The sequence below is a fragment of the Aureobasidium subglaciale genome (genome assembly GCF_000721755.1).
Source record: "Aureobasidium subglaciale EXF-2481 unplaced genomic scaffold scaffold_25, whole genome shotgun sequence".
Lineage (NCBI taxonomy): Eukaryota > Fungi > Ascomycota > Dothideomycetes > Dothideales > Saccotheciaceae > Aureobasidium > Aureobasidium subglaciale.
The window spans coordinates 156,976-178,337 of record NW_013566970.1 but is presented as its reverse complement, the minus strand read 5'-3'; the positions used below and the strand labels follow the sequence as shown (position 1 = coordinate 178,337).

At 50.5% G+C, this 21,362-nt stretch overlaps 11 protein-coding genes across 11 annotated transcripts; 5 read left to right on the top strand and 6 right to left on the bottom strand.

Moving 5' to 3' along the window:
• Nucleotides 1–966: 966 nt before the first annotated feature.
• On the top strand, nucleotides 967–2,106 carry AUEXF2481DRAFT_48136 (uncharacterized protein; the record flags this gene model as incomplete). Its single annotated transcript, XM_013484954.1, has 2 exons — nucleotides 967–1,947; nucleotides 1,969–2,106. The coding sequence occupies 2 exons, from the start codon at nucleotides 967–969 to the stop codon at nucleotides 2,104–2,106; spliced, it is 1,119 nt and encodes a 372-aa protein (XP_013340408.1).
• Nucleotides 2,107–2,951: 845 nt separating this feature from the next.
• On the bottom strand, nucleotides 2,952–4,124 carry AUEXF2481DRAFT_32650 (uncharacterized protein; the record flags this gene model as incomplete). The annotated part of the gene is made up of 2 exons (XM_013484916.1): nucleotides 2,952–3,813; nucleotides 3,970–4,124. The coding sequence occupies 2 exons, from the start codon at nucleotides 4,122–4,124 to the stop codon at nucleotides 2,952–2,954; spliced, it is 1,017 nt and encodes a 338-aa protein (XP_013340370.1).
• A 1,151-nt stretch (nucleotides 4,125–5,275) lies between these two features.
• AUEXF2481DRAFT_43600 (uncharacterized protein) lies at nucleotides 5,276–6,724 on the top strand. Its single transcript, XM_013484941.1, has 4 exons — nucleotides 5,276–5,535; nucleotides 5,586–6,005; nucleotides 6,055–6,407; nucleotides 6,467–6,724. Exons 1-4 carry the CDS (start codon nucleotides 5,399–5,401, stop codon nucleotides 6,496–6,498), a joined length of 942 nt encoding a protein of 313 aa, XP_013340395.1. The 5' UTR covers nucleotides 5,276–5,398; the 3' UTR covers nucleotides 6,499–6,724.
• Nucleotides 6,725–9,079: 2,355 nt separating this feature from the next.
• Nucleotides 9,080–9,726, bottom strand: AUEXF2481DRAFT_8136 (uncharacterized protein; the record flags this gene model as incomplete). The annotated part of the gene is made up of 3 exons (XM_013484889.1): nucleotides 9,080–9,163; nucleotides 9,216–9,431; nucleotides 9,484–9,726. 3 exons carry the CDS (start codon nucleotides 9,724–9,726, stop codon nucleotides 9,080–9,082), a joined length of 543 nt encoding a protein of 180 aa, XP_013340343.1.
• A 179-nt stretch (nucleotides 9,727–9,905) lies between these two features.
• On the bottom strand, nucleotides 9,906–11,473 carry AUEXF2481DRAFT_448108 (uncharacterized protein). The gene has a single exon (XM_013484991.1). The coding sequence runs from the start codon at nucleotides 11,055–11,057 to the stop codon at nucleotides 10,086–10,088; it is 972 nt and encodes a 323-aa protein (XP_013340445.1). The 5' UTR covers nucleotides 11,058–11,473; the 3' UTR covers nucleotides 9,906–10,085.
• A 416-nt stretch (nucleotides 11,474–11,889) lies between these two features.
• Nucleotides 11,890–13,215, bottom strand: AUEXF2481DRAFT_69285 (uncharacterized protein; the record flags this gene model as incomplete). The annotated part of the gene is made up of 4 exons (XM_013484960.1): nucleotides 11,890–12,407; nucleotides 12,459–12,534; nucleotides 12,584–13,075; nucleotides 13,123–13,215. 4 exons carry the CDS (start codon nucleotides 13,213–13,215, stop codon nucleotides 11,890–11,892), a joined length of 1,179 nt encoding a protein of 392 aa, XP_013340414.1.
• A 485-nt stretch (nucleotides 13,216–13,700) lies between these two features.
• AUEXF2481DRAFT_32646 (uncharacterized protein) lies at nucleotides 13,701–14,569 on the top strand (the record flags this gene model as incomplete). The annotated part of the gene is made up of 2 exons (XM_013484915.1): nucleotides 13,701–13,819; nucleotides 13,873–14,569. 2 exons carry the CDS (start codon nucleotides 13,701–13,703, stop codon nucleotides 14,567–14,569), a joined length of 816 nt encoding a protein of 271 aa, XP_013340369.1.
• Nucleotides 14,570–15,465: 896 nt separating this feature from the next.
• Nucleotides 15,466–16,564, top strand: AUEXF2481DRAFT_32645 (uncharacterized protein; the record flags this gene model as incomplete). Its single annotated transcript, XM_013484914.1, has 2 exons — nucleotides 15,466–15,954; nucleotides 16,007–16,564. 2 exons carry the CDS (start codon nucleotides 15,466–15,468, stop codon nucleotides 16,562–16,564), a joined length of 1,047 nt encoding a protein of 348 aa, XP_013340368.1.
• A 462-nt stretch (nucleotides 16,565–17,026) lies between these two features.
• On the bottom strand, nucleotides 17,027–18,076 carry AUEXF2481DRAFT_448007 (uncharacterized protein). The gene is made up of 3 exons (XM_013484990.1): nucleotides 17,655–18,076; nucleotides 17,255–17,545; nucleotides 17,027–17,230 (listed from the first exon to the last, which is right to left on the bottom strand). Exons 1-3 carry the CDS (start codon nucleotides 18,003–18,005, stop codon nucleotides 17,069–17,071), a joined length of 804 nt encoding a protein of 267 aa, XP_013340444.1. The 5' UTR covers nucleotides 18,006–18,076; the 3' UTR covers nucleotides 17,027–17,068.
• A 120-nt stretch (nucleotides 18,077–18,196) lies between these two features.
• Nucleotides 18,197–19,351, bottom strand: AUEXF2481DRAFT_43592 (uncharacterized protein; the record flags this gene model as incomplete). Its single annotated transcript, XM_013484940.1, has 3 exons — nucleotides 18,197–18,968; nucleotides 19,021–19,207; nucleotides 19,261–19,351. Coding segments are annotated over 3 exons (952 nt in total), but the record flags the coding sequence as incomplete, so codon positions are not given.
• Nucleotides 19,352–19,610: 259 nt separating this feature from the next.
• On the top strand, nucleotides 19,611–20,612 carry AUEXF2481DRAFT_43591 (uncharacterized protein). The gene is made up of 3 exons (XM_013484939.1): nucleotides 19,611–19,700; nucleotides 19,760–19,926; nucleotides 19,985–20,612. The coding sequence occupies exons 1-3, from the start codon at nucleotides 19,671–19,673 to the stop codon at nucleotides 20,148–20,150; spliced, it is 363 nt and encodes a 120-aa protein (XP_013340393.1). The 5' UTR covers nucleotides 19,611–19,670; the 3' UTR covers nucleotides 20,151–20,612.
• The last annotated feature ends 750 nt before the right edge of the window (nucleotides 20,613–21,362 follow it).

The following is a 21,362-nucleotide window of genomic DNA, read 5'->3' as shown; positions in this document are numbered from 1 at the left end:
ACCACGCAGCAGAAATTGCATAGGCTTCACGGATTGTGATTGAACCGAGCTCTGAAGGACTCAGGTACATGGTATACATGCTGAGAAGTACCGCAGAGATGACTCGGGTATCGTTGATAGGGAAAGAAATGCTGTCAGCCCTGCACAAATTAGTCGCCGTCCGGGGACCATCTGAACCCCGATCAGGCCCTCAACAACGCAGAGCTCTTCACCATGACATCCGCAAACCATTTACGGCCGTTTGCGTACCGTGTGACTGTGCTACGACTCCCAATAACACAAAAACACTAATACGAGCTCTGAGAAGATCAAGTCTCGCCAAGTATGGTAGGCTCTGACGACACCTCCACAGCTCGGCCTTCTCCTCTGGCCTGTACTTCGTGCAGACAGAAACATCTCAAATGCGACGCCGGAAAGCCAATTTGCACTCGTTGTGCTACTGCGGGTGTGCCCTGCAACTACACTCCGTCAAGGCGTGGTTACCGAGGGACGAAACGTGCGCACGATGGCAGTGACAGCCAGCCATCTGCAGCCGAATACGTTCCAATATATGTCAATCAAAGCACGAGCGCGACTACGTTGCCTAGTCAGGATGCGGTGTGGACTTCGCCTGTGACTCCCAGTCTCACGGGCTCGAGTACTCATGGAGGCTCGATTAGTGGTTTCGCCAATGCGTATGGCCTGACACCTGCTGTGTCACCAAATCAACAGCGTGTGCAATCTGCGTATCAGCATACTCCTCCCAGCGAGTGTATCGACGAAGATGAACTTGTCAACCTGTTTTACTCAAACTTCTTCTCCGCACACCCGATCTTGTTACCGGAGAGTCTGTATCATGCTCATCCTTATCCCGAATATCTGCAACAGGTGGTCCGTTTCATCGGAAGCCACTACTCATCCTCAGTTTCAAGCGACATCTTAAGGAGCAGCATAGGCCTTGTTCCCTCTGATGCGAAAGACTGCTACATGGTACAAGCGCGACTGTTGCTTGCAATCACGCTTCATGCACGAGGTGAGGCAATGGAAGCCGCAGACATGATGCACGCTGCCGTCGACTTGGCTATAGAAATCGGCCTGAATCTGAGAAGCTTCGCAGTATACCACGGTCAAGGTAATCCTTGGGTAGAGGAGAGTCTGCGAAGGACATGGTGGGAGCTCTATGTCATGGATGGCTACCTCGCTGCTCTTCACAAAAGGCCTTTCTTCAAGAGCAACACAGTTCAATCCGAGGTCTTGCTACCGTGTGAAGAAGTGGTGTACTCAAGCGCTGGTTACCTACCGCAACCACCTTCGCTTGAGCAGTTTGACATGCGGTTGTTCACAGACGAGGCGATACAATTCTCGTCCTTCGCGTATCGCATCGAAGCAGCCCGGATACTTGCCAGAGTATTGGCGGTCGCTGGAACCCAAAATGAAGACCAGGTCCAAGTGGTCGACAACGCATTAGCTGGCTGGATCCACAACTTGCCACGCACCAAGGTCGACGTCGTCAATGTTTACAACATGGTGGATGAAATATTGTTCCAAGGTCATATGATCATCCAATGTGCAACAATATATTTGCATCTACCAAGAAGTGATTTACTCAACACACTTCCAGTTACTGCAAATATTGTATGTGCTGAAAGGGGGAGACATATGTCACCTGCCTCCACACAGCACTCCCATTCTGTCAAGGCGACCAATGCATCGAAAGAACTCGCAAATCTGGCTGCCGTCCGCGTGCCGGTACAGAAACACACTCCGTTCTTCGTCTGTGGACTCGTCCTTGGCGCAATAGTACAGTTATCGGCTTGCAGTGTAAATGCAGGCAGTGAACAACATCGCGATAGAATCACCTTGATCATCGGATTGCTGAAGTCGCTAAGCAGCACCTGGGCCATCTCTGGCCATGTACTCTTGGAAGTCAAGAAGGTCGCGTCAGAAGTGCTGCACACAAGCACAACTGTTTTGCCGAACGTCAATCAGCAACAGGGAGGCCCAACTTATGACAGTGGAATGAGTGTGCAGAACAACAACTCATGGCTTTCCATGTTGAACATGGTCGAGACCCAAGAGTTTCACGGTCTCATGCACCTCGAACCAATTTACCCAGGCTCGAGCTAGTCTCATATGCACAAATCCTCCTGCACAACCCCCTTTATGCAATCAAAATCCAGGTACCGGGGAAGTTTTAGGCGATCCGCATCACTACTTCATGCAAGCCAACTACACTAACAACTAATTGGACGGCGACCTTGAATTTCCGAATTCACCATCAGCAGAGAAGCTATCTTATGCAACCAAGACGTTTGGAAAAATGAAGGATGAAGATGCAATGCACATACCCCCCCTTGACGGGACATGACCGTTCAATGAGATCCATGCTTTAAGCCTTGCTTATCCCCACCTGCTTCGTTTTCTACCCTCCATTGGCTTTCTCTTCTTTCAGCTTTGCGCCGTTTACTGTCATTATGTGCATGCGTGCTGATTGTCCTAAGTGCAGTAAGTTGGCCTGTCCACAACGCCACAGTGTCCACTAACATCAACTGTAGAGAAAGTGTCCTGGTGGGGATGCGGCAAACACATTAGTTCCGTCATGGATAAGATCCCTAGAGATCAAAGATGCACTTGTGGACCAGCGATTGAAGTCGATGGGAAGATGTATCCTCCTAAACCTCCAGGCCTGTTCACCGACTGCTCTGTCTCTTGACCATGGGTATCCCACTATGACCTTGGGCCGGGGCTCCATATGTCCTATCCCACCTCTGTACAAACAGTCTGCTTTCAACATCTTTTCTAATACTGGGCTGGATGTATCAACTTTCATTATGCAACTAATATACAACTGTCGAAACTCTTCATCGTCTGTAACCAAAGCAAGGGAAGGAAGGAAAACAACTTGGGTATCATGGAGTAAGACAACTGGAACCCGCCCAAACCAACATTCGCAAATTTTGTTCTCAGAGGCATCATCGCAACGCGGCGGTCAAGACACCTGCAGCGAACATGCTACCGACAGACACCAAACTGGCCCATGAAAAAGTCGCCATGCCGCTGATACCATGGCCCGACGTACATCCACCCGCCAATCTCGAGCCAAAAGCCATCACAGCACCACCAGCAATCGCAACAGTCGGCGTCACCAATTGTGAAGAAACTTGCGTAACAGCAGCAGGCAGCAAAAACCGAGCCAGCAACGCACTAGCAGACATGATTCCAGCATCAAACATGACAGAAGCGGTGATGGGACCCTTGGTCGCATCTCCAGAACACACATTGCGGAGCCAGCGACCGACATCCTCAAAGGCGCCGGACGTGCCCACGGTGTGGCGGGTGAGTGCAATGGTACAGGCTTGAGCAGTGCCGATGAGCAAGCCGCCAAGGACAGGTGACACCAGAGCGCGTGTTCCTGTGCTTGGGCTTTCGAGTCCGGAAAGTAGCTGCAGCATGCCGAAGCACATGATTTCCCACATGGCGACGACAATCCGGGGACTTATGCCCATGCTTTTGGGGACGGTCAATTCGGTCTTCGTGACGGCTTCGCTGCTGCTGCTGCTGCCGCTGCTTTCTCGCAGTCTTGCGATGGCTGGTTGAGCGGAGACGAAGAGGAGACCTCCGAGGATGCCGCCGCCGAGGACGAAGATGCCGCTGGGTAGGCCTGCACCGGCTTGCACAAAGACCGTACCGGGACATGCACCGGTCAGTGCCATGCCGATGCCGATCATAGCGCCTCCAACAATGTTGCCATCATAAGGAAAGAAGCCAATGGATTGTGGTGTGCGAGGTTTCATTGCTGCGAGATTTGCAGAGTCGGCAAGATGTACAACTAGTCTGTGGTTTAACGTCAATCCATAATCCTACACACTCTTTTACAGGAAGCATTGTATCGGCAAGGATCATCCCAGCATATCTGAAGTGACTCATGATATCTCGAACGATTATGATGGCAAATCTGGACTCTCTCCAACAAGGCTGTGTGTGACTTACGCGCTTGTAGCACTCGCACCGAGCATCGCCTTGACCATGGTGAAATCCTCAAGTTTCATCTGCGCAACAATCGTACTAGGCGCAAAGACTCCAGCCGCGAAGAGCGCAGCACCAAACAGCGTCCCTGCCGCATATTCCGAAACCAACGATGGCATTGTTTGTAATGTTTCGAAGATGCCAATGGAGGGGAGTTGAGAGATGTTTCGGAAAGGTGGGAATGAAAGAAAAAGCTCCCAACGTGTGATGTTTAGACAAAGAAAACAGTGCAACTGGGGTTTCCGAGATGTGATGGTGAAAGAGATGATGGCGATTGGGGGGGCGATTTTGGAGATTCTTATGCCTTTGCGGTTCACTTTTGGTTCAATCTTCCGGTTCGACAACGGCTTTTTCGTGGGGACAGAGTTTGAGAGATGAAGGCCGAGAAGGAACGTGATTAAGAGTTTATGGTCGGCGATGACTTCTCAAATACGGGCAGTTCTTCAAAAAGGACATAACAAAGACTCGGTTTGGAAGAAAAAGAGGCAAAGCTCATATCCATAAAAGCGGCAGCATCTAATTTACCTCGCACTCGGTCGCGCCGGCGGCTTCGCTTACGGGAGAGACCAACAGAACTTAGTCTCCTTTTTCTGATGCGGTATACTGCATCAAAAACACATGAGACTGTTGCATGACAGTGTCACAGCGAAGTGGTTGTTGGTCATGTCGAACGCCTTGCCTATTTGTTGTCCTTACAGGGGAGAGGGGCCGAGGGCTCGAGGAGGACGCCGGATCGTTGCCAAGCTTGATCGCCGAAGCCCAACAAGGTCCCCGAGTAGATTCCGGGTCTTGACGAGATGGCGACGACGACTTTTGGCATCGATTTCTCATCAGTAAGTCGACGGCATATGCAGTGTATGTGAGTGCGAGAGATGTTCGTTGGCGCAGAGAAGACGATTCCCTTGCAAGTATTCGCTGCAGCTTTCCTGCAGAAGAACGACAGCGTCGAGGCCGCATCTTCCGGCTGATCTCGCGTGAAACCGGCATACCAAGCCTCTTTCAGCAGCTAGAAGGCTGGTCTTACAGTGATGCTGTCTTGCTATCCGTCGAGCACGACATTGTTCTTTCATGTCATGGTGAGGACCATCCAGCAATGAAGGCAGTCGCGAACTGCTCGTGCCGTATATGGGAGCAAAGCGGCTTCTCTGCAGGAACAAACAACAGCTCAATGTTCCAGAAGGAAAGAACAGCACGCTGCAGGTGTAAAGCGAACGATGGGAGGGCTCTTTATCCAGAAAACCTGCATTATCCCTTGAGCCACTCTAATCATCGTAAATGCCGATATCTCCGAGAATCCCGCGACCTCCCCCCAACCTCCCCTTGCATTTAAGTAAACACTTTGTGACTCCTCACGCATCTTCATCGGCTTTTGGCTTTTTCTTATCCATTCGCAATGACCACACCAGCTCCTTCGTTGGCGCAAGCCGTCACGCAAAAGAAGCCCGAGGGTATTGACCTCTACGCTCGCTTCGCGCTTGCCGGAGCTCTCGGTTGTTCCATCACGCATGGTGGCTTCACCCCCGTCGATGTGTTAGTACGAACATCATGCTAGCTAAGGTCTTATAACTTATGCAAAACAGTGTCAAGACCAAGATTCAGCTTGATCCTGTGACATACAACCGCGGCACCATTGGCACTTTCCGTCAAGTCATTGCCAATGAAGGCGCTGGTGCTCTGCTGACCGGTGCCGGTGCAACCTTTGCCGGTTACTTTGTCCAAGGTGCTTTCAAATTCGGCGGATACGAGTTTTTCAAGAAGCAATCGATTGATTACCTTGGTCTTGAGACTGCAAAGGCCAACCGTGGTTTGGTCTACGCTTTCTCAGCTGCCAGTGCCGAGTTCTTTGCTTCTGTTGCTCTGTGTCCTCTTGAAGCTACTCGCATTCGTCTTGTCTCTACTCCTGGATTTGCAAATGGTTTGGTTGGTGGTTTCAGCAGAATCTTGAAGACTGAGGGTGTTGGTGCTTTCTACAACGGTTTCGGACCCATTCTGTTTAAGCAGTATGTTGACCTTCTCGCAATGCAGCAATCCGATATTAACGTAGCACAGGGTCCCTTACACTGTCACCAAATTCCTCGCCTTCGAAAAGTTCTCCGAAGCCATCCTCGGCACAATGGACAAATCTACAATGACCCCCGGCATGGCCACCACAGTCAACCTAGGCTCTGGTCTCCTCGCTGGTTTCGCCGCCGCCATCGTCTCTCAGCCCGCTGACACTATGCTCTCCAAGATCAACAAGACCAAGGGCTTGCCTGGTGAGAGCACTGCTTCCCGTCTCGTCAAGATTGCTGGTGAATTGGGTCTCCGCGGTTCTTTTGCTGGTCTGCCTACGAGATTGTTCATGGTTGGTGGTTTGACTGCTGGTCAATTCGCTATCTATGGTGATATCAAGAAGGCGCTTGGTAAGTTTTGGTCCTGTGTTGTGTGCTTGAGTGTGACCAAAGCTGACGTTTTCTTGCAGGTGCTACCAGCGGTGTTGAGATTGCCAAGTAGAGGTATTGCGCAAATCCAGACAGACAAATATTGTACCATCAAGCATAGAGACAAAATAAACGTGATAGGTATCCATCGATCTGTCAGTCCAGTAAAGTCAATCTAGAGTAATGGCCACTGTACACTATCTGCGTTGGCCTGCGATACCTGAACTCAAATACGTCGACGATCTGTTCTTCGGTAATATATCTGACCCACCCAGCTAGGTCGACACAGACGGGAACACTGTGCATCTGGTTAACGTACATTAGAGCATAGTGTACTTTTCCATTGGGAGTAACCCTCATTATTCGTCGTCTGGCTAGAGCAAATACACAAAGCTCTCTCGAAACAGCCTCTACTTTGAACAGGCCTACAATCCTGTCAAACGATGCACTTTCCGTTCACCTTCTCTTCTGCCATCAATCCCCATTTTCGTCGCTCGTTGTGGCCAGTGTACGTCCTCATGACACGCATGGTGGCCACGCTTTGGAATCTCGCGTTAGCAACAAGGACTGAATTCCCAGAAGTGGTCAACCCAGAATCGATCCTCAAACTCTTTGACCAGACCTGAAAGGAAGTCCCTGGGATCTTTGATGTGCCAACGGCTACCGATATGGATGTATCCGCGGACCGCGTTGGGGGCTTGAGCGTTGGCCGAGACATCGTCGATGGGCAAGGGGCCTCCTCTACGGAGGAATCTGTCCATCGCGTGAGTTCGTAGAGTTAACAGATCAGAGTATGGTACATCGAAACGTAAAGACGTATTGTGGTCTCTGAGCTGGCCATAGATCAAGAAGTGTTGAACGTTGGGTAACGAGGTAGAGATCTTATGGGAAAAGTTCGACCCAGGTGTAATCGTCCTCGAACTGAATGTTTTTGAGGCGAATGAAGGTGATTGTGTCTCTTTACGTTCGAGGATGAACTTCTCGAGTAGTCGTCCGTTGGTTCGGATGCCTCCCAAGCCAAGGGTCTGTAGCCGTGGGAAGATGTCTGGATGGGGCCGCTTTCGAAGAGCGACCTGAGACGACAGTTTCCCATCGCTCTCTCCTCGTTTCCGCGGCTTAGTCCGAAGCGAAAATGTATAAGGTGTACTGCGGTTCCGATCAAGTCGGAGAGATCGAGCTCTAGACTGTCAGTCGCAGCTGCCACGGTGGCATAGTCGTTATGGATACATGTGAAGAAATCGTCGTCAGCCTCTTCGTCTGGAGCATCAGTCGGGATGCTTCGCTGATATGTTCGCTGCTGGATGATCGCCTCAAGATCTTTCAAGCCACTTTCTTCGATGAACTCCGCTTAGCGAGCGAGCTTCCCAGCCTCTGAAGAGAAACGCAACAGCCTGCGATCCCGCTTAGTAAGGCTCATGCTCGCTAACAATTCTTCCAACGAGAAGAAGCCAGCAAGATGTTTGGTCGTGAAGAAGAGTGATGTGATCTTATTGGCAAGTGGTGTCTTTGCGAGGGCCTCGAGGTCTTGGAGGGACTGACGCGAGAACGACAGGCAGGCCTCTTCTGCCAAATGCTCGATACCAATGGAAGCAAACAAACGACAAACAAGACGAAAGACCGCAGCTGCCTTATGCGTCAAGCGTCGACAGATCATGTGCAAAACTTCTGGCGGCGGCAGGGCGACGAATGACTTTCTCAGGCGAAGGCATGGTGAGCAAGAGAGAGTTCCAAGATGAAGGCTTTGTGGCACCGAGTGGCTTCCTAGAAGATGACGCGGTAATATCGAGTGACTTTCGAGAGGAAGGCTTGATGGTGACGAGCAACTTCTGAGAGGCAGGTGCCATGATGGCGGGGCGACTTCTGAGCGGAAGGCATCGAGGCGATGAGCGCCTTCCGAGATTGACGCACAAAGTCTTCCATCTCAGCGAGTCTGAGATCTTAAGACCTTGTAGTATCGCAGAGTTGTGTGCGTGGACGATGTTGAAAGTGTGTGCTGAGAACAAAGAAAGTGACTAGACGACGGGTCAGTGATACAACAACAATCAAAATTTCTCATACTGCGTACTTCCAGCGTCGAGGAAGTGATTTATGTTGGAGCACCGTAGGTAAATACAAGGACAGTGACTGATCACACGCTCAATTCAATATTTGAGGGTTTGTTGTGGATGAAGAGTGTTCGTGGAAACAGTGCGATTAGAGTTGGTCCTCGTTATTTGGAGTTGGGTCAGTCAAGACAGAAAACTGGTTATTGTTTATCTGTGACATGAAACAAGACTGTTCAAGATGATGAGAGCGGAACAGGTAAGCGCCTTTGGTTGCGGCAATCTGGCGTGGCCATGTGCAAAATCTAGCAATGAAGCCGTGGCTCAGCATTTAGAAGCGATATAAAATCAGTAGGCGAACATCTCGCCGCACCACTGCCTTCATTCAGTTCGAATGCTACAGAACAAAGTCGTCTATGATCTCAAAGTCTACAGCATGGCACACGTAAAAAACACTGAATGTTAATGCTGAAAATGAAATTGATTTGAAACTGTCTTGGCTGACGACCTTCATTCAGGCCGCCTTTGGTCTCGTCTGAGTATTATTACGAAAGCATAGTGTTACAAATCGACCGAGTCTCGTTATTTGAAAAGTCTCTCCACGCTCGTGATTTACATATCAAAGTCAGACTCATCGTCATCGAAGGTCTCAACGTCGTCGTCAGCAAGATCGGGAACGATCTCATCGCGGTGGCCCTGAGAAGACCATTAATCGCTGTTGAAGAGGTCTGATAATAACGTGTCTTACTTTTCTGAGCTTGACCCAGCCCGTGGTACCAGTCTCATGACGAGGAGCTGACTTGCTGATGTTGGTGGTGGATGTCATGCCTGAAGAAGGACGTGCAGATGCAGTAGCGTTGTCGACCGAGGAACCTTTGTTGGAGACAGATGAGGTGGGCAAGCGTACGCCGCCAGACTTGGACAAGCTAGAGACTGTGGTATCCTTGTTGTTTTCGCCGACGTGCTGTGAAGGATTCGTCAGCGAGACCCCGATGAACATTCGTGTGTATACGTACGGCCAGATACTTGGCATCGCTGTCGTCTTCGACCTCCTTACCAAGTGGACCAGCTCTGATGTTTTGAAGCTCTGGAATGCACTTCAAGCATGCAGCCTCGTCGCCTTTGCGACGCTGAGTGGCCGAGAAGTCATAGATTCCACGCATCTTGCCACAGAGGTGGCACTCGCGCTCCACCTGTTGGTTGGATTGAGGTATGGTGGAAGTGAAGCGAACGGTATTGGCGGGGAAAGAGCGACGCATGATGAAGATGTTGTGGGGTTTGGATTTGTGGCGGGCTAGGGGAAGTAATGAGGATGGATGGTTGATGTTGAGATCGATGTAATATTATGTGATGGGGGTGGGAAGGGACGTGTCGAGCTGATGGGTGAAAGTTATTGACGGTGAAAGAGGAAGGTGATCGTTGTTGTCTTTTGCGAGTTATCCGATCCGAAGCAAGTAAGGGATGATGAAAGCGAGGGTCCCTGTACGATGAGTCGTCGACGAAGCACCAAGTGAGAAGTTTGACTGAGTTCGGGATGAGCGTCCAAAGTTGAGGTAGTAGCTCCTTCCTTCGAGCGAGAAAGTGATGTCACGCAGTCAAACGAGAAGCCGTTTGCTTCTCACAAGTGCTCCTTCCAGAATTTGAGATCCTCGTCTTCGTCGCCAGAGGAGGAGTCACTGTCAGTCTTGGGCTCCTCGATATATCCTTCGTTGGAAGCGTCGATGTAGTCTCTGCCGCGTCTGCGACGACTGAAGTGTAGGTTTCTGGCATGTATGAATACGTGAGGATTGGGGACATGCTGACGAAACTCAGCGAGTGTCGTAGGCAGTGTTCCGCCCTTGCGCAGGAAGTTACTCATGGCGTGTGTCTCCATGGTGGATCTTCCATCAAGTGTCTTGCTGGAATCCCAATGCTCCGTATGCTTACCAGTCCACCTACCATATAGCATGAACTTCCGGATGTTCGGCAGTTTTTGTGACATAGCAGCGAAGAAACGCGTCCAGCTATCATGATTTCTCATAGTGAAGTCGGTAAGGCGAATACCTATCAGAGTGTCTCCATGGTCAACCAATACCCGCTCTAGATTACTCGAGTCGGCCGCGACTCTCTCCAGATTCAGATAGCGAAGATGTTTGAACACCTGCTTTCCAAAGATATGATTGACATCTAGGGGTCCCACGGCGTGATTGTAGCGTAGATTACTCATGCGGATGCTCAAACCGCGCATACTCGGTGCGGCGCGCAGCATCTCGGATAGCGCACCATCAGAAAGGCTTTCTGAAGTCTCTGCTGTTCTACTCCCGAGGGCCTGGGCTAGGATCACCTCTGGAGGAAGGAGCTCGTCGATGTTCAACGCAAGAGAATGAACCTTCGTAAGCCCAGCTTTGACCAAGATGGTATCGTGGTGGTTGAGATGGAAGATGTCATGCGACAAGCGCCCAGCGACGATTCGTCTGAGGCATACACCGCTCCGTTCAAATGCTCTGAACACGGCGATGAGGCCCTTAACACTACTGTCAAAGCTCTCGTTAGCATCTGCGGGCGAGAATTTTGCATCGGCAAACAGGCGTCGTGCCTTCATCATCATCATGTGAGGCTTCACGCGGCCAGACCAGATCTCAACAGTATCCAACTTGGGACAGCCTTTGAGTAAGCTGACGAAGGTATCGATGTGCAGCTTTTTCTGCAAGATGATTTCCTGGTCCAGACAGTAATATTCGAAACGCTCGAACGCAGCTTGGTTAACGGAGTTAGAAGCATAGAATGATTGCGCGAGAGTGCGCCAGAGGTCAAATATTTTGTTTCGAAGGGATTTGCATCAAATCGGAGTGACCTGACACATTTGCGAAGATGGGAGTTTGAGAGCTGTGCAAGTTCTTCAAACGAGGTTCGTTTGAAACAGACATAAGCTCGTGCATCGAGATAGTCATTGCCAACGATGTAGAAGGCCTTGCAAACCAAGCGGAAGTCCTTGATGCTTTCGGAAGGAAGATGGTGGCAGATGTTGTGGAGAATCTCGTTTGGACAAGGGGTGATGCAGTCAGGTTTGGTGTAGTCAGGAGGACTCTCAGAAGCGAGCATGTCTGCGGAATCAGACGCGTAGATGATCGTGTCCAGGGAGGTCGCCATCTCCAGATGTTGCAAGCTGGGATGGAGTTCTGTCGTACTTGAGGAGCGTGAATTTATTCGACTGATGCTCACAAAGTCAGACGAATGTCGATGATACGGAATTGATAGAGGAGGTCCAAAGACTGACGCACTCGCGGTGGCCGAACGTTCTTCCGGAGCACGACAGAAGCTCAGACCGGACTTCCACCTCAATCTTGCCAAATCAAAACTCAGACGATAGGTATCGATGTACAGTGACAAAGGCGATGAGGAGAAGTCCACCACAAGTCATGAAGACATTGTTACGATGCTGGTCACCTGTACCGTGCAAGTCCAGTATCTCGATCGAACAGAAGTACTTCGGACATACCTTCTTCTGCAAGACTGTGCGCTATTATGACAAAGAGGTTCAGAGGCAGTCTAAGAATGCCATATATCCTCCCACGACTACCATCTTGGATCAATTTGCCCTTCAGAGAAGCCATACTGGGGAAGTATGCACCCACACAAACCTCGAACAAACAAAACGCCCAGAAGACCAATACCTCGCTCTTGATTAAGACACTGGATAGGAAGCAAATACTCGCGCTTGTCAACACCATCTTGAGGATGTAATGTGCTTTGTCCGATGATGGCGGTATGAGAGTAAAGATGATCGAGCCTATCATCATAGCACACATGTAGGAACTAAAGACTACTCCAAACGGAAGAGGACTGATGAGGTCGATACTAGCATGTACGGTAGAGAGAGCCGCAGACCAGAAGAAGACGAACATGTACATGCTACCCTCGAAGATGCAGGATGCAAGGCCGATGGAGATGATCTTTGGATCTATGAGATGTCAGTTCTAGTGTGCAGACGTCGACTAACAATGCGATTTACCGAAGACGACCTGACCCAGACCAATAGGCTCGCCTTCCTTGTCTTTGCTGCTAGCACTGTCTCCATAGTTCTCGTTCTGAGGTTATTAGCTTGCTACAAAGTCTTGGCATTTGTCGATGACTTACCCAATGCTTTGATATATATGCAAGAGCCAGCATCAAGCAAACAATGCTAGCCATGAAAGGGCTTGTCTTCGAGTCTAGCGACCTGACCAAAAGATCGCCAGTGACACCTGAGATGATAGCGACAACTCCGCTAAGTGTTGTCATCTTACCAAACATGCTTCCCAAGCTCAAGCCATAAGCATCTAATGCTTGATCATGATACTCAGCGATCATCCATGTTTCAAAGACGCTGTACAGCAAAGTCGTGCTAACACCGCCACAAGCTCTACCTGCAAACAAGATGAGCAAGTCATCAGAGAGCATGGACAAGCATGCTATCGAGTAGATGATACAGTAGAGCAGGCAAGCACTTCGACGACCATACTTATCGGCCAATTGCCCGACGAACGAGGCACTGAGAGCACCAGCGACAAACCCACTGCCATACAAAGCAGCCACTGTCGTCTCTGGGAGGTGTTTGTGGTATTTATAGAGTGCATAGATGTGGGGTCCCTTCTGCAAGTCAGTCACTGTTCAACAGCAGTAGTCGCGGCCCTTACCTGAAGCCAGTCGGCTGCACAAACGAGAGCGTATGCTGGGAAGAAAGCTCGCTTGAATCTTTGAATGGCATCGCGACCAAGTGCACTTTTCATGCCATTTTCGGCTTCGACGACCGAGCTCTGTTTGTCCAGTTCATGTTGGCGATACAGCAGGTAAGCACTAATCGCAGCCAGGATCGCCAGATTGGTCTCGTAAAAAGCCATTTTGAATTGAGATTCTCAGACTGCACTCATTGATGACATGAAAGGTGCAGTCTCGCGACTAAATGTTTTGTTCGTGCATCCGTTAGCATTTCTCACGACGCGGCCGGTAGATTTTGTCCCACGGGCCGATGCAGGAGGAATTCCAGAGGAAGCTGCGATTACAGGGATCTAGAAGCGATCCTGACTGTGATAGGAGCGTCAGAGGCACGCATGTCACGGCCTCATGGCTTTGACGCAAGGGAGTCGTTCTAGACGAAGCCAGGGCTGTGGAACGATACATATCTCGGCACAATCTTAATCTCGCTACATGCTTTGGATGAGATATTAGCTAGCATTGATTGCGCTTTGTCTGCTCGATCGCGCTTCGCATCATCATGGCCGTTCACACTCCTCATCGACTACCAGTAGTTTTTGCAATTGCTGCGTCATTGCTCTTCATAGTAGCAGTGTTCCACCAGCGTGGCGGCGTACCGAATGCAAAGAAACTGTGGCAGTAAGAATGACAAGTCTTCGTACCCTTGTCCCTCGCTGACAACGCTTTTCCAGTCGTCCAAGCTTCTACGAAATCGCTGTCAAATATGGAACCGACAAAGTCACAGCTCATAGCTACCACCACATGTACGAAAAGTATCTGCCTTCGCTCCGTATGAAGCGGATCAAGATGCTTGAGATAGGTCTCGGTTGCGATATGGGTTACGGTCCAGGAGCTTCCTATAACCTCTGGCTCGAGTACTTCCCGTACGTTGACCTGTACTTCATCGAGTATGACGAGCGCTGCGCAAGGAAGTGGGCTCGTAAAACGAGTGGAGCGACCATCTTTACAGGTGATCAAGCAGACGAAGCTTTTCTCGAAGAGTTCATCACGGACAGTGGTGGGAACTTCGACATCATCATCGATGACGGCGGCCACACGATGAACCAACAGATCAAGAGTCTTGAGCATCTGTGGAAGACCGTCAAGACTGGCGGCTATTACTTCTGTGAAGATATGCAGACCAGTTATTGGGATAGTCACGGAGGCGGGCCGACTGCATCCAAGGAGAATGGAAACCAGACCTTTGTGCAACTAGTCAATGAGATGGTGGAAGATATGAACTCAGGAGGCGGGAATGTTGGCTTTGATGGTTCTGGAGATGTCTTGGGTATTGATTGTATGGCAGAGGTGTGTGGTTTTTGGAAAAGACCCGAAGGCCCGGACAAGCCAACAATAGCAGACAAGTCTGCAAAGGCTGGTGCCAGATAGAAAATCGCAAAACCACGTTGGCGCTAGGCGTTGTGTTGGGTATAACACGGTCATCCTTTATGTACGCGTCTTTCGGCTGTATTTTGTTGACATGGCAGATGGGCAAATGAGTGGGTGCAACAAGACTGTGTCCTTGTCGACAAGGCCCAGTCCCTCATGGACTATCGCGACATTGAGTCTTTCCACACCAGGGCACGTCAGGAGCCTCGCCTCGAGCTTGGTATCTCTGGCAAGCTCGAAAGTCCTTACTGCACGGCAATTTTTCCATGCTCCTCCACGCATCGATATCCCATGCTCTTTCTTGATGGACTGAGTTAAGAAAAGTACACTTACTGAGACATGACCACGAAACATTCCAGCATGATGTCTACACAGCTGGAGACAAGTCCAGGTTTACAGATGGAACTCAGCACTCAGAAAGACAAATAAGCGTGCATGGGCAACAGGATGATGAGAACATGAAGTCAAGAACGCAGTCAAGATATCCGGGGAAGGAAGGTGCTCTAGCGAGGCCAACATATTTGTCAAAAAGTATTGCCACGAATTCAACATGTACACTGATTTGATCGACAGCAACTACACGTATTGGGATGTCGGTTTTATGACGAACAACCCTGTATGATCAGAATGTATTATGAATATTTGGACTTGTTCGTTGTTGCCATGTCTGAACCGCGACTTCTGACCAGCAACGCCGGCAAAAGCTTCCTCCATGGAGAATGGCAGCTCTCGATTACGTAGGGACCATCGCAGAGAAAAATTACCCGTCACGCTCAATCCAATCAATCACTCACAACCAACACAACTTTTGCTCAAGACTCTCAACGGAAACACTCTGCAATAATTCAGATCCTTGAAAAGACAAATACCGACATAAGAACGACTCTCTGTACATGATGGCGCCGTCAAGCGCAAACCTCTCGCCAGCCGAGCTGAGCTACCTACACAACTCCCTCGCGCAAACACCGCCAATTCGTCCCGACGGTCGCAGTCCTACTCAATTCCGTCCTCTGGTCGCCGAATCCGAGATCCTTCCCTCAGCAAACGGCTCGGCGCGTATTTGTTTCGCAGATGGCACGGAAGCAGTAGTCGGCATCAAGGCCGAAGTGGAGAAGAGCGGCGGCTATACTGGTGAGACGGAGGAGAGCAGTCTGGGTACTGCAGGAGGTGCCGAGGTTGAAATGGGTGGTATGGGCAAGGGCGACGAGGGAAGAAAGGGAAGAGACGCTTGGGTTGAGGTGCAGATTGAGATGCCGGGATACAGAGACGACGATGCTTTGCCGGTCTTCTTGGGCGCCATGCTGCGCGAAAGTCTGCTGGCTACAGAAATGCTAAAAGATCGCTTATACATCAACCGCCGATTCCACTGGCGCTTGTACATTGACGTACGACAACCATTCAGATCAATTGAGAGACGCAATGCTAACAGACCCATAGATTTTATTGCTCTCGGCACCGCTGTCATACCCCCTGCCTCTCCTCTCGCTTACCACACATCTCGCCCTCCAACACACACAACTACCAGCCCTCATCTCAGAGCAAGACGAAGACCCTCTGTTTAACGACGACTGGGAAGCCGCCGTGCCCCTCTATCCTACAGGCCAGAAGCCTCCAGTCACACTCCTCCTCGCTTCTGTAGGCTCAAACATCCTCTTCGATCCCAGCGGTGACGAGCTCGCCGTTGCAGATGCTGTTGTGGCTGTCAGTGTTGCACCCTCAGCTGAGAAACAACTCGCCGTCATGGCAGTCAGAATGGTCGACCCGCCGTCTAGATTGACAGGAGCTGGAACGCCCGATGTCCTTAACACTGCTACCGGCGGTGCTGCACCCACAAAGGCTGAAGCTTTGGCAGTGAGGGAAACAGACAGCGGAGTTTGGAGACCCCCTAGAGGTGGTGTGAGTCGAAACCTTGTCGCTCGCATGATCAAGATGGTTGTCGAGAAGGGAGGCGTCGGTGAAGAGATTCTCGAGGCTTTGGACAAGGTCGAGACTTGAGGACTTGATTTGGATAAGAAGCTACAACCAAGCAACACATGCTCAGATGCCACACAGCTCGTAGCCGTCGAGTGGATCTACTCGTGGCACCGCGCTTTGCTGGATGCCAGATCGGGTCAAACGGCCAAAGGCATTGCCTCGTAGGCTGATGCCATCTGCAGATACAGTGGCTTGCAGTGCATCCAGTCTTTGAGTTTGCAAGTCACGTCAAGGGTGTGCTGGACAATTGAGTAAGCCCCGGTATCTATCTTACAGATGAAGGAAGGAGATGCTCAATCTGATACAAACACACCACTCGATCATGGCGGTATACCAGGCGCGACAAGAGGCCTCAGTCAAGCTTGTGCAAGATCAAACAGAAAGAGCATTGAACACTTTCAGTTAGCTTTCAACCAGATCGCAAACACTGTCCGTGGATAGAGTAGAGCCTCTCTCATAATTGTACAAATATAATTACAACTTCATCCATTCCTAAAACCTAAACATCTCTTCTCTCTCATCCCCTTACCAGATACCCAACCACTTCTTGATAGGCTTCCTCCTACCCTCAAAATCCGCATACACCTCCGCACCCCCCTCTTTATCAACCACAGCCTCCAAAACCTCCTTTTCCTTCTGCATCTCCTTTTGCACCGGCATCTCATTCCCCAACCCCTCGACTGCCTCCTTCTCCCTAACCTCCCCCTCCACCTTCCCAGTATCCCTAGCACTCCAACCCCCAAAAATACCCTCTTGCTCATCTAATCCATGCGCCTTTCTAAATTCCCCTCTTTTCCTCACATCGTCCACTTTATTCCTCCTTTGCTCTGCCGTGACGGCGGAAATGTATTGCGAGTGCAGGTTGTAGACTTCTGCATAGCGGGATAAAAAGGCAATGGGGTGGGAGAGGAACATGTTGTTGGGGGGTAGTTGATCGAGATAGGGTGTATTTGCGAGGAAATTGTTTAGCCAGGTGAAAAAGGCTAGGGAGATGAGGATGGACTGTGATTGATCACTCAAAATTAGGCACGAAAAAGATCTTTGACGAAAGGGGGAGAAATTTGGAGAAGCGGTGGAGGGGCAAAGAAGAGAGGCAGAGGAAAAGCCTTACCATGGTGATCCAAACATGAATATTCCGATTCGTGAGGAACCAATGCAGAAATGTTCCCTCTGGTGGCAGCATATGTGGATATTGCTTCTTCTTTTGCTGTTCACGGTCTTTGGCGCTCAGAGGGACCTGGAAGGCTGGCTGTCTGTTACGACGAGGTAGACGGGCTGGATGGGAGGGAGGATTGAAGCGTGTGGGTTTCTCCAGTAGACGGCCTCTGGGTACTGCTGGTTTTGAGGTGCTGCTGGCGGGGCGGGAGAGGACGAGTGAGCGGGTGAGGAGGGTGGTTTGTGGGTTGCGCATGGCGCGCAGGGTGAGCTGGCGCGATAGCTCGAGTGCTGACATTGTCGACATGGTGTGTGCAGGGTGACGACGGTGAGGTGTATAGAGCGTCAGGTCGGATGCTGGTGGAAAATGCAAATGCGATCATGAGTTGAGAGGTCGGCAAAAACTTCCCTCTGAGATGCGGCCAACGCCTCGACCGCCGAAGACAGCGACATGCACATCATGGACCCTGGAACTTTTGTCAAGTCTGCTTAGGGTACTTGGAAATTTGCTACTATGCTTGCACGAAAAGTCCTCGCGGAATACCTCTATATCTTTTCTATATCATGTTTTTGTCGGCCGAAAGCCTGAGCTGCCTCTATTTCTGCTTCTTCTCGCTCTTGTCGATCTTGACGACCGACGGCAGCGAGCTGAAGACACTCGGCCAGACCAGCTTGAACTCGTCCTGACGTCCGTTCAAACAATGACGGAGCCACACACCCCATACAATGTAAAAGTATGCTCCTGTTCCAGTCATGAGATGCCACCATCCGTGTCCCTCGAGGAAAATACCCCAAGGCAGGCCGACCTCGTGACGCCACTTACGTAGCCTAGAACAGTAAACGTTATCCAAGGTCCATATTCCGAAGCCTCCAAGGAAGACGCTCAGTCCAAGTCCAATCATGAGCCACATGGTCTTCAAGATCTTGTAGTCTCTGTCGTCCTGGCGTTGTTGCTCGGCCTCACTAAGCCCATCCTGCTTGCCTGTACTCTTGCGCGCGGCTTCTCTTGCCTTGGGGCTCGGGCGAAGTTCGCGCTCCATAATGTACATGGATTGGAACAAGACGACAGCGGTCAAAAGAGCGTACATGTTCTGGTGAAAGACTGGGTCTCCGAGGTAGTGATAGTAGCCCGTGATGAAGACGCACAATGCCACCAAGAAGAGAGCGAGGAAGATGCGGAAGGTGCGCGTCTGCTTGTGCGAGAAGGTCGCGTAGAACATGAGGCAAGTCGTGTAGATCATCGAGAGTTCGTCGACCAGCTGCATCGGGTCTGCACTAGATTAGCAGGCGTCTGACCTAGTCAAGCGCTCGCAGCCACTCACACTTCAAGGTTGAGTGGAACAAGAAACTGCCAGTTCCGACGATCAAGTAACCAATGAAGGTTACGAGGAAAATGTGGTCATGTCCGTTCTGTATACAGTTGTTGATACCACGGAAGGCCAGCCAGACAAAGAGCAGATTGGTCAGAGTGTTGACAATCTCGGCCGAATAGACGGTGGCATAGTAGTCCTGGGTCCTTGTTAGACTCGAGGATCGAGTGCTCAAGGATGGATACGACGAACCTCCTCACACCAGTTAAGTGTAGAGGTCACGGGGCTCCAGTAGCCATCTCCCGAGGGCGGATACGGTATCGAGGGTAGCAAAGATGCCATCAGAAATAGTAGAAGCGGCGGAAGCCTCGGATCGTGCTGCAGCGAGTGTCCTTGAGGTTGGCGAATTCGGGAATCCCAGAACGACAGAAAAACAAAGCGAGTGACTCGGAGAGGGTTTAAGAATAAAGGAAGGAGAGGGAAGACAGAGCAGGGACAAACAAGGAACAAGACTGACTTTCTTGAGACGGACTCGCTCATCGACCAGCGAGCGCCAAGACGCGTGTCATCGACCCTCCACCGGGCAATCACATGCTGAACTTCTTGAATCCGACTGGTAATAACAGAAGCATTGCGATACAGCAAACACCAATTCGCCCACCATGTCCATGACTCCGGATCAGATGCAGAAGGTTCGTTCGCCTGCCCATCATGTACAGTTTGCTTCGATAAGCGCTAATGCCTCGTCCAGCTCCTGCAAGAAATTGAGCAAAAGGCCGCTTTCTGCCAACAACAGATGGTCATTGTCAAGACTCAAATCAACAGCAAGAATCGCGAGAAGCGCATGTTGCAGCTGACAGCCGCTGAGCTTGACGGCTTACCGTCTGAAGCAAACGTCTACGAGGGTGTCGGAAAGATGTGAGCTCCAACGACCCACTATTCGACAAGGTCCATTTCTCTGACATTCTACACCCAGGTTTGTCGCAAGCCCAAAGACTGATGTCAAGGTGCGCTTGACAAAAGATCAAGAGACTATCAAGAAGGAGATGGAAGGTCTGGACAAGAAGATGCACTACCTCGAGACAACGTACAAGAACAGCAAGGACCACTTGGACGCCATCTTCAAGAATGGAGGCAGATGAAGGCCACGATCACACTTCTATCGCCAAACACTGGCTCTGATCCTTGAGTGCGACTTCGGGGCAGCCGCGCTCGAAGAGGGAGACACTTATGCCCTTCTCGATCCGCCCTGCTCCAAGCTGCCAGGAACGAATCACGAACAAAAGTCAGGACAGAGACGCTCCATGGAGATAATCGCCGAGGCAATGGCAAGCGTTTCAAGATGCATTCGCTCTTCTTCGCGATGCAAAGTGTCTCCATGGATGCAATCGAAGACCGAATCGCACAACATATTTATACACAGTGTTGCTGCTTTTTATGCAGGCATAGAGCTTACACGTTGTGTGCTCACCAGAATTACACCATTCCAGACCTTTCTCCTATATTGTCTTATCGCATCCTGCGGCTATCGTCTCAATCTATATATGCATTCTACTGCAGTCTATAGCTGCATCTTGACGCCCGATGATCCTTCAATTCCAACTTTAAAATTGGTATGCTGTCGTAGCGAGGTGGCTCGCTTGTGCAACTTGCTCAATTCTGATTGACCTCCTGCCAGTATTTATCCACTTGGGAGCATCTCCAGACTGGGAATAGCTGCTATCAAGCGACAACTCAAGATCGCATCAGCGACGCGCCTGTTTTAAGAGCGAAACTGAACCACGCGCGCGTCACATGCAGGAGCTCAGATCGCCAGTCGCCGTCTGCAGCAGCTACCAGCTGCAGTAGTCAGCGGGGTGAACATTATCCTCCCACTTTTGCCAACAACAATTTTACAATCTGACCGGTTGGTCACAGACGAGACAGGGCAAGGAAGTCGCAAGCCGTAGCATGTCTCTCGTTTTCGTAAGCAACTTGACAAAATGTAAGTCGGCCAGTACCCAAGCCGCTGGGCTGGACAGGCGGTAAGGCGGACCATCTGCGACATGCATCATGTCTCTTGACATGCATCAGCCACGGAGGTTATTGGTGAGCTTACGATAGGAGGCTGCTTGTATACAGCACTATATCGTGGGCGGTCACGCGGGATCCTTCGCTTGCAGCCTTCCTCCTTTTGATTGTCAGCAGCCCTGATTCTCTTTCCATCTTCTCTCGCCCGAACATACGGTAGGCTGAGACTCTGTGTCATTTCCATAGAGTGTGTCGTTTGTTTCTGCCTGGTGTTTGTTGAGTACGCAGCTCATCCGTCCCTCTTTCCTCCCTCTCCATTCTTTAGACAAGATCAACACATCCTT